The sequence below is a fragment of the Rhagoletis pomonella genome, unplaced genomic scaffold, assembly GCF_013731165.1.
Source record: "Rhagoletis pomonella isolate Grant_MI unplaced genomic scaffold, Rhpom_1.0 Rhpom_scaffold_00003, whole genome shotgun sequence".
Taxonomy (NCBI): domain Eukaryota; kingdom Metazoa; phylum Arthropoda; class Insecta; order Diptera; family Tephritidae; genus Rhagoletis; species Rhagoletis pomonella.
The window spans coordinates 52,678,086-52,688,592 of record NW_023458557.1 but is presented as its reverse complement, the minus strand read 5'-3'; the positions used below and the strand labels follow the sequence as shown (position 1 = coordinate 52,688,592).

The following is a 10,507-nucleotide window of genomic DNA, read 5'->3' as shown; positions in this document are numbered from 1 at the left end:
TCATTCCTATTGACATAAAACCTGTAAGTGGGAACACATTTGAGAGAGTAACTGAGCAACTGTTCCTAGTCAGAAGTTACAGGATTTAGTCCGGAGTTTCTTTTCCTGTAAGTTCATGAACAGTGTCAAACGATCAGCTGATTTGCATGTGCAAGCAAAAACAAACAGCGGTGAAAGCAAAGTACCTTATATTTGTAAGAAAATGGAAGTAAACAACGAAATGTTTGAATATGTATAGATTTAAATAACTATTTAGTGATATTTCAGCTAAATCAGTGTTGTACAAATGACATGTAAACAAACCGACTGACGTTTTTACAGGAAATACTGCTTTTTGCGTTCCTATGCACTTCTGCATCTGTTCTCCTTTTACTCTCATTTGAGAGAGTAAAATTGTAGTTTGACAGTTCCACAGGTTTTAGTCCGAAGTTCAAAGGAACAGACTAAATATTACAACCCGGACCAGAGCAGAGAAGTTAACATCATGTCCAGAGGATTTAACATCACGTCCACTATGAATAACATGAAGTTAACATCTCGTCATCTGTGACGAAGGTGTTGATCGAAATTTCACGACAGCAACTTTTAAAATGAAAAATAATTAAAATTGTGATTTCTTTTAAATGTTATTCACCAATGAAATAAAAATTTGAATGGAATAGTTGTTGTAAATTAGCAAATAGAAACCTATTGCATTTACTTATGTAGTAAGTGCGATCAACTAAAACAAAAAAAAAAATTGGGCGATTCTTTTTGCATTAATCAACTCATAGCACTTACATCCAATTAATGGAAATAATTTTTTCTTCATGACAACATTAACTAAAAAACTACTACCTGTTTTTTGTATTAATTGCGTTGAATCTGTTTAATCCACAAGCAGTTAAATTTCCCTCTATGAATTTTGAGTTAGCTCACTTTAGATCTAGGTGTGCGATATGTGCGTACATAATAGAGTGCCCTTCGAAAATGCTTTTTTGTAAATTTCAAGACCCTACCCCCCTAATTTTATTCGTTTTTATGAGAAATACTATTGCCTATTTTTATAGATTTTTTAAAGGTCATTTAGAGGTCGCGACCTGTCGAGTTAGGTCAGAAAACAGCATCTTGTAGACTTATGAGTTTTGAATGACTTTTTTTGATTCAATTTCAAAGATCGAATATGATCTAAGAAGAGGATATATAGGTCTTTAAAATGGTATATAAAAATCTATGCCATGGCAATAAATGAGGTATCAGTTTATTTGAAATCTATATATGGGTGTTTCCAGCGGAAGGTCCACCACGAAAAAAAAAATAAAAGTTGTATATCTAACGTATTTACGGGCCGATTTGTCTGCTTTTTAAAATATATACTGGCTATGTAAGTAGAATCATGTTTGCATAAAATGGTCTTCCTAGGTGGTGCCAAGGTCGAGATATTTCGAAAAACCGTATTTATGGTCCGATTTGGTTCGAATTTGGCGTATGTGGTTGAAACATAATAAATCATAAATTTCTAATAAATTGACCCTGAATTTGCGCTGAAGTCAAAATATAAAGCATATTCTACATAAAATGCATGTTTTTTTTGCGTTGAAAATTCATTTAAAAGCAATATTAACGAAAATATAACGATGGAAATTTATGTCACGTGACGCCACGTCACGTCACGTTTCACACTTGGGGTTGTAAAAGAGAATTGAAACAATTTGCATTAATTCAAAAAACTCTAAAAACAACTAGAATTGCTCCAAATCATATCAAAATAAGTTTCATCAAAATAGCCATCCACAATTCGCAGAGTTTTGCGATTTTGTAAGAAAAGAAAAAATCAACTTCCATTTTTTGTCACGTAACGACACTCTCTTTAAATGCTTATATTTCAGGACCAAGCAGTTCGATTGATTTCATTTTTCGGTTAAATATAGAGCTAATTATGTGCTATACAATGGCCCAAAAAAGTTAAAGAAAACAAATGGTATTCCTTTTTTGTATCACATTGAAATCGTACGACTGTCACGTGGGTTTTGAAAATATTTGTTTGTTGTTTCTTAGCTTAACTTTAGGAGGGTTGCTACCTTCTTGCAATGTCGAATTTAATTAACTTATCCAGAAGTTATATGGAATGTAAAAATAATGATGTGAAACAAAAGACTATTAAGAAGACTTTAGTTTGAACACACAAAATATTTTTGAGGTGTTGGAAGAGGGTTGCCACCTGTTTAAAAATTAAATTCAAATTATTAAATAAGTTAAATGAATTATAAAATATGGGTATCAAACGAAGGGGGGTTGAAAAATCTTTATTTATGAACTATATTTAGCGGAGTTGCCACATGTTTAATTAATATAATTCAACTTAATTCATCAGTTGATTAAAATATGTATCGCAACGATAGACGAAGAATATTTAAGAAAGCGCGAAACTACTTTTCAAAAGGGCTGCCGCCTGTTTAAAAAGTTGAATTTAACTATATCTATATATATAATACGCGAAAGGACATTTGGTCCAGGTCATCAGATCTGAACCATTCGTTTGATTTTCAAAAATGAGGTATCAAATTAAAGGGATTGATATGTAGGCAGTAGGCTTTTACTTTTCCGGAAAGAATGCCCACCTTTTAAAAAATCAAGTTGAGATTATTTATAAATCAATACCATCATATCACCATCCTTCGCTCGATTTTCAAAAATGAGGTGTCAAATTAAAAGGCTTGGTTGTAGATGTGCAATGAGGTTTTACTTTTTGGAAAGAGTTGCCATAAGTATCAGTCGAAATGGTTATTAAAAGCTTTGCTTCTTAACTGTGAAAGTGTTGACCCTGTTTAAAAAATCTAACTACATTTTAAACAGGGAAATTACATAGGTAATTTACAAAATGTTCCCCCACAGGGGTCCAGACTAAAGGAGTTTAAAAAGGTAGTAATTAATGTAATGTTTTGAGAAGGGCTGCCACCTGCTTTAAAAGCCGAATTTAGTTATAAGCAGTAATAAAATATGGGCGTTAAACGAAAGAGTGCTAAGAAATCTTCAATTTAAAGATCAAAATTTTGTTTGATGGTTTGAAGAGAATTGCCACCTGTTGAAAATTTTAAATTTAAATGAATTATAAGTTAAATAAATTACTAAAAGAGGTGATTTAATCGTTCATGGGTTTGAGAAGGATTTATATCTGAACTGTTAAGGAGAGTTGTCAGGTGATAAAAAAATTAAAATCAATTTAATTCTTCAGGTAATTAAATTATGTATCAAAGTATCAGACGGAAGAGCTTTAAAAGATTTCAGTTTGAAAATGCTTCGCAGAAGGTTGCCACATGTTTGAAAAGCCTAATTTATTTAGCTTTTACACAATTTTAATAAAATATTAAAATATGAGTGTCAAAAGAAAGAGCTTTAATAAAACTTAAGTTTGAAAATATTTTTTGTTAGGGTTGCCGTCTATTCCATTTTTATTTTGAGCGATAAAGTTCGGTAATTGTGTTGTCAGCTGTCTCGATGAAGTCAATTGGCCCCCCTCGGAGCCGCGATTTCACGCCCTTAGACTTTTTTGTGCCACGTGACTTTTTTGTGCCATCTTAATCTTAGTTCCGTTGTGACTTTAAATAAAAAAATAAACTTTTAAAGTTTTTAAAAACATCACTTCAAACTAAAAAAGATTTTTTTTTCTGGTTACTTATTTATTTTTTTATCAAAAAAATACCTTGTCTTCAGTGACATTATTTCAAACTAAAACATATATGAATGTGGTCATGCGATAAAATTTTTTAAAAAGTCATTACATCTTATCTCTTAAAAAAAAAATTAACTTTTAAAGTTTTTCAAAGACATCACTTCAAACTAGGTTAGGTTAGGTTAGGTTAACTCGGCTGCCCTAATCCCTCAGGAAAAGGGCACACTTAGGCCACCAAGGGCCCGTTGTGATGCCGTATAAGAGACTCCATATGTCCCTCCTCTTACCCTAGTAGTGGAACCACTTCGTTGCTCTGATGAAGCGCACAAAGTCATAGACACTGGCTGAATCCAGTTCGGCCAGACATTCAAAAGAATAATGGAGGAACGAGCATCGGCGAGCTCTAGCCAGAGCAGGACAGTGGCATAAGTAGTGCTCCACGCTTTCGATTTCCTCCTCATCGCGGCAGCTACGACAGTAGTCGTTTGACTGCAAACCCATTCTAGTGGCGTGGATTCCCATCAGGCAATGCCCGGTGAGAACTCCAATAACATGCCGCAACAGTGGTCGCTCCAAGTGGAGAAGAGGGTGAGATCTACGCTTGTCAAGCTTAGGCCAGATATGTCTTGCTATCCTGCAAGTAGGCTCCGCAGACCATCTTATATTAGCCTGTCCGACGAAGTTATTCTCAAGCCAGAGCTTGCAAGAAGATAGCGGAAGGCCCGCATTACGGGCTGTACTGATTGCAGGCAACAAGGTTCCTTTCCTTGCTAGTTCATCTGCAGTACAGTTTCCTGGTATGTCTTTGTGGCCTGGCACCCACACAACATTAGTGACGTAACACCTTGCCAGTTCATTAAGAGTACGTCTACATTCCAAGACAACCTTCGACGTAGATTTGTCACTATTAAGTGCTTTAATAGCCGCTTGGCTGTCAGATAAGATTGTTACCGCCTTCAGATTAATTAGAGAATCGATCAGCCAACTTGCAGCTTCATTTATTGCTGTTAGTTCAGCCTGAAAAACGCTGCATAGATCTGGCAGACGGAAACTGAGGCTAAGTGAGAGTTCTTGCGAGTATACCCCACTTCCTACCTTCAGATCCAACTTGGAGCCATCAGTGTAGATGGCTGTTGAGTCAGAATACGATATCAGGACCGAATCCTCCTCCCATTCTTCCCTTGAGGGGATCCTTGTCCGGAAATAATTCTTTAGTCCCGTAGACGGGACTGTGTAGTCCAGGCGCCTAAAGTCATCTGGAAGATTTTCCAAGATTCTAGAGTGCCCAAACCTCGTGTCACTCCATTTGATTAGCGCATTTAATCTAATAGCATTACAGCTTGCCTGTAGTTTACCATATAGGTCCACAGGTAGCAAGTGAAGCAAGGTCTCTAGGGCTTTAGTCGGCGTCGATGGTAACGCTCCCGTGATCATCATGCACGCCACCCTTTGGACCGCTGTTAATTTGTTTCTTATTGTAGGTTTATCTACGGACGGCCACCAAACCGTTATGCCGTAGAATAGAATGGGACGCACAACCGCTGTGTACATCCAGTTCACAATATGAGGCTTCAATCCCCATTTTTTCCCAATCGCCGATTTACAGGCATACATAGCAGTTATAGCTTTCTTGCAGCGCTCTTCTATATTGCGCCGCCAAGTTAACTTTCTGTCAAGAATAACGCCCAGATATCTAACCTCCTCCGAGAAAGTCAGTACGATACCGTTCAAGGAAGGAGGTTGTAGCCGGACAGCTTTCGTTTTCTTTGAAAACAGAACCATGGCCGTTTTTGCCGGATTGACACTAAGTCCTACTTCTTTGGACCAGGTATCCACGACGCGTAAGGCGCCTTGAACTAAGTCACATAGAACTTGGGGGTGCTTACCAATTGCCGTCAGGGCAAGATCATCCGCGTAAGCAATGACTTGGCAACCTGTGCCTTGCAACCGTGACAGCAGGGTATCCACAGTTAGATTCCAAAGAAGTGGGGAGAGAACACCGCCTTGTGGGGTTCCGCGACTCGCATATCTTGTTATAGATACCTCCCCCATCTCCGAGTAAATAGTTCTTCTGCCTAAGAGGCGACGAACAAACTCAACCATAGGGTGATCCAGCCCAAGGCGAGCTAGGACTTGAAGGACCGCTCCCGGGAGAACATTATTGAAGGCACCCTCGATGTCCAGGAACACGCCTAGTGCAAATTCCTTAAAAGCGAGAGTCTTTTCAATGGTGCTGACAATACTATGCAAAGCTGTATCCACAGATCTACCTTTCCAGTAGGCGTGTTGACAGCTAGAGAGATTATTTACATCAATTTCCTGTCGGATCTGCAAGTCTACAAGTCTTTCCAGAACCTTGAGAAAGAAAGAAGTAAGACTTATCGGTCGAAAGTCACTTGGTTTAACGTGGGAGGGTCTACCTCCCTTGGGAATAAAAACAACTTTCGCCAGGGTCCAACCCTTGGGTATGAAACTAAGCTTGATACAAGCCTTATAGATTAAGACAAGTATCGGACATAACACGTCAGATGCTGACTGAAGTTGGGCAGGGAAGATACCATCCACACCTGGAGATTTGTAGGGCTGGAAGGACTTTATGGCCCAGTCTACCCTTTGTACATCAATGAAGTCCGCTGAAGTCAACGGCCGTTCAGAGATAATAGCCGCGGTGTTGGGCTCCGCAGTACATCCTGGAAAATGCGCGTTCATTAGGACTTCAAGCATTTCCTCACGAGATGACGTCCAGTCACCATTTGGTTTCTGAATATACATCGGGTTCGTCGGACTTTTCGCAAGCACCTTTCGCAGGCGATTTCCCTCCGACTGACCCTCTATGCTATCGCAGTAATCCTTCCAGGAGTCCCTTTGGGCTTTCCTGGTGGCATTTTTAAATTTCTTCAGGGCTGCCTTATATGCAGCCCAAGAACCATCGCGCTTTGCCGCATTAAAGAGTATCCTGCTTTCCTTCCTTAGAGAGGCGATTTCTTTGCTCCACCAGTGTGGCTTCTTCTTTCCTCTCGGAAGTACAAGTGGGCAGGAAGCAGATAAGGCCGAATTACAGGCTTCGGTAATGCAATCAACGGCTTCTTCAATTTGTTCCGATGAGCCTAACTCACCGAGAGAAGCAAGGTTTGCGAGAGAAAGCTCCGCTTCATCAGGTGGGGACAGTAAGCCTAGCTTACTGAGAGAAGCCTTGTTGAGCAAATTCCCCGAGAGTACTTTCCTAAACTTAGTCCAGTCAGTACGTCTCTTGTTTCTGTAAGCGGCCGAGGCCGGAAGTTCAAAGGAGATTACAAATGAGAGATACATGTGATCAGAGAATGAATGGTCGCTCAGTACCTTCCACTCCCTAATACTCTCAAAGAAAGCGCTAGACGATAAGGTAATATCTAATACCTCCTTCCTATTTGAGGTTACAAAAGTGGGTTTATCCCCAATATTACAGATGGCTAGATTATATAATAATATAAAATCAAGTAACAACTCACCCCTCGGGTTGATGTCGGTAGATCCCCATACCGCGTGATGCGCATTTGCATCGGCTCCTATGACTATGGGAAACTTCCTCGAGTTGGCCTCTTTCACCACGTCCAGTAACCGAGCGGGAGGGCAGTCTTGGCGATCGTAGGCCATGTATGTACTGACCAGCCAGAGTGTTGTGGATTGGCTTTCCACAGAGATGCTCACCGTATCTTCATCGCTGAACTGTGTGAGTAAATTATAAGAAATACTTTTTTTGATTAATATACATGCCCTGATCTTACCTGCCACAGGTGCCGACACTATGCGGTAAGCATCAGAATTAAGTCCACAAACCCTGTGCTTAACAACCCAGGGCTCCTGGACAAAAACTAGCTCCTCCCCTCTATCACTGAGGTGCAGGAGCAGAGCTGCAGAAGCTGCTTTAGAGTGATGAAGGTTTATTTGTAGAACCTTCATCCACAGCTTATAAATATCGTCCCCGTCCATCACTTCTGGCGGGGTTCTATCGAACGCCTCAACGATGGTATCATCGGCGTCCTCTGAGTCCGACGTCAGAAGCAGGTTCCCGAACTCCCTCGTCCACCGGTTAAGTACCGATCCGTCACCAGAAACAGATTGCGTATCGCTATCTGTTTCCGCTGCCGAGTCTGACCTCACCACCGGGCAAGTGGCCTCGAGAACCTCCTGGACCTCTTGGTTAGAAGCAGGACCGCTCAAGGCGTTTTCTGCTCCAGATATAGGGCCGCCTTTAGGCGGAAGATTGCCAGCCTCGGGTTCACCCTCGGTGTTCCCCGGCTCTATCATTTTACCCTCATTCCCTTTTTGGGTTTTGAGGGTAATGGAGTAAAAGCCGTAGCTAATTACTCCCTTGCAGTCAGCAAGGATCGGGAGAGACTCCTCGTTTATCACCAAGGTGATGTAACGTTGCTGCTCCCTAACCTCGCTGACCTTCACTACTTTCCAATCAAGGGCTGGTAGTGCATCATTTGAGACCTGGATGATATCCAGAATCTCCTCAGGACTCGAGGGTTCCTCTGGGACCCAGGCTCTGGCTCGCGGCTTACAAGGGATTTCATCCCTGTGCACTGCCACCAAGTCAGCGCTGGGCCACAGTTCCCCAAGAGAAGAAATTGCTTCCTTATAAAGTCGCGCCGACCGTTCATCAGCGCAGGAAACTAATTTGATGCGGCCTTGGTAGAGACCAGCATCGCGGACAGTTGGCGCAGGGCCAGGATTTTTCCGGAGAATCTCCTTGTACACCCGGCAGAGACCCACCAGGACGGACCTCCAGTTGTCGGCCGTCAGGTTTCCTTCCGGGTGCCCCCTATCCATAACCGCCAGGATCAAGTGGTCCTTGGCCACATCACTGAAAGCCCTCAGACCCCTTGGAGGGTTAAGAGGGCTGTTAGCGTTAGAGGTTTTGGGCCTCTTAGGAGCAGCATCCACGTTGTCTGCTGACCGTTGCCTTTTGCTGCCCAGCTCCCTAGGACGAGAGTGAGTGGGTGCAGGTTTGTTGGCGGCATTTCCTTCCTGAGGTCGCTCACGACTTTCGGAGAGAACGCCCCTCGCCCTCTCAACCACTTCCCTCATACTCTCGGGAACCGGGTCATTGCCGAACTTCCTCAGTAGTCTAGAAGCGGCTCTTCTGTCCCTCTTCGCCCTGACTGCTGGTCGGACTTCTTTTTTGGTCCTCGAACCACTGGGACCTGGGACGCCTTTGCGTTGATCCGACTTCTTACCCTCAAGGGGCTTGCGGTCGGTGGTGCTGTCCGTGCAGGACTTCCGGGTGCCAGTATCGCCTTCTCCCGGCGCCGCTTTGGAGCTGCCCTCAAGGGGTGTACTCGCAGCTTCCAGAGATGTGGACGACTGGCACGAGAGGTCAATTGGCCGTGCAGGCTCCGCTTGCAACCCAGACGCCAGTTGACCACTACCCACCAGGGGTTTGTTGCTACTGACGCCGGGCGCAACATTTAGTACTGTTAGCCGTTTAGGCTCCTTCGGGACCGCTCCAGCGGCTACCGAAGATGTCGTTTTTAGACAGACTTTAACGCCGTGTCCGTCGGCGGCATTTTTACCCGTACAGGGATCCGGGGCTACATTTTTCGAGTTCATTATTTCTGGTTCGTTGGTCGCCTACTGAGCCGAAACCGTTCGGCGACCGAATATATGGGTAAGGGGAAAAACGGTCGGCCTCAGCAGAGCCCCATGCTGAGGTAAGTCCACCGTTACTCCCGGAGGCGGACAGGTATCCGGGAGGCGCCGTTAGAATACAGTCGGAAAACCCCCTGACTGCAAACCATCCAATGGGCACGGTGACGCATGACACCCTGGATTAGGGGGGCGTTTTATACCTACCGCCAGGTACCCCCTAGAAATAGCCTAAGTATGCCCACCCCAGCCCCCCTCGGACGAGCCCGTACGGCCTACCACTAGACCTAGATGAGGCAGGGGAGTTTATACCTCGGCCTTGGCTAGGCCCCGCCTGCTTGCACCACTGCAGCCATAGGAACAAGCCTACCTTGCCACAGCGGTGTAAGCAGCGATGCCCATTGCCCAGTCGGCACCCGCTTGGAGGATATATCTAGGAGGATTTTCGCCAACCCCAAACAGATTATATTTATTTATTTATTTATATTTTGATGCTGATTATCTTTCATCAAAAAATACCTTGTCTTCAGTGACAAAACTAAAACATATATTAATGTGGTTATGCGATAAAATTTTTTAAAAGTCATTACATCTCATCTCATTACAAAGTCCTTACATCTCATGTGCATTACAGCTCTCTACATTAGGGTAGTCCAAAAATGCATGTGAAAAAGTAAAGTCGGAATTTGTATGCTCTCACCCCCTAGGATTATTCTATACCGAAAAGAATATATCCCTATTTTTTTATTAAAATCTAAAAATTTTTAGAGGTAGCTCAAAGCACCCAAAGTTTTCCATGTATTTAATATGGGGAAAAAACAACTTTTCGTAAAAATTGTATGGAATTCTTGAAAATCAATATTTTTCGATCGGAAAACTCTGTTTATCTTCAAGAGATTCCCAGTAAAAATACCCAATTATTTATTTAACCATTTTTCATAGTAACCATATTTCAAAGGTCCGCCAAAACCGCCAGAAAATGCAATGCGGGGATAAATAAAAAATCTTTATTGTTAAAATATGGTTAAGTAATTAATTGGGTATTGTTACTGGAAGCCTCCTGAAGAGAACGAGAGTTTTCCGATCGAAAAATATTGATTTTCAAGAATTCCATACCATTTTTACGAAAAGTTGTTTTTTTGCCATATAAAATACGTGGAAAACCTTGAGCGCTTTGAGCGACCTCTGAATATTTTTTAATTTTAAAATAAAAAAATTTAGGTA

The 10,507-nt window shown here is 42.2% G+C and overlaps 1 protein-coding gene across 1 annotated transcript; it reads right to left on the bottom strand.

The window, feature by feature from the left end:
• Positions 1 to 6,499: 6,499 nt before the first annotated feature.
• Positions 6,500 to 9,689, bottom strand: LOC118735297. Its single transcript, XM_036464968.1, has 2 exons — positions 7,417 to 9,689; positions 6,500 to 7,357 (listed from the first exon to the last, which is right to left on the bottom strand). The coding sequence occupies exons 1-2, from the start codon at positions 9,245 to 9,247 to the stop codon at positions 7,347 to 7,349; spliced, it is 1,842 nt and encodes a 613-aa protein (XP_036320861.1). The 5' UTR covers positions 9,248 to 9,689; the 3' UTR covers positions 6,500 to 7,346.
• Positions 9,690 to 10,507: the final 818 nt, after the last annotated feature.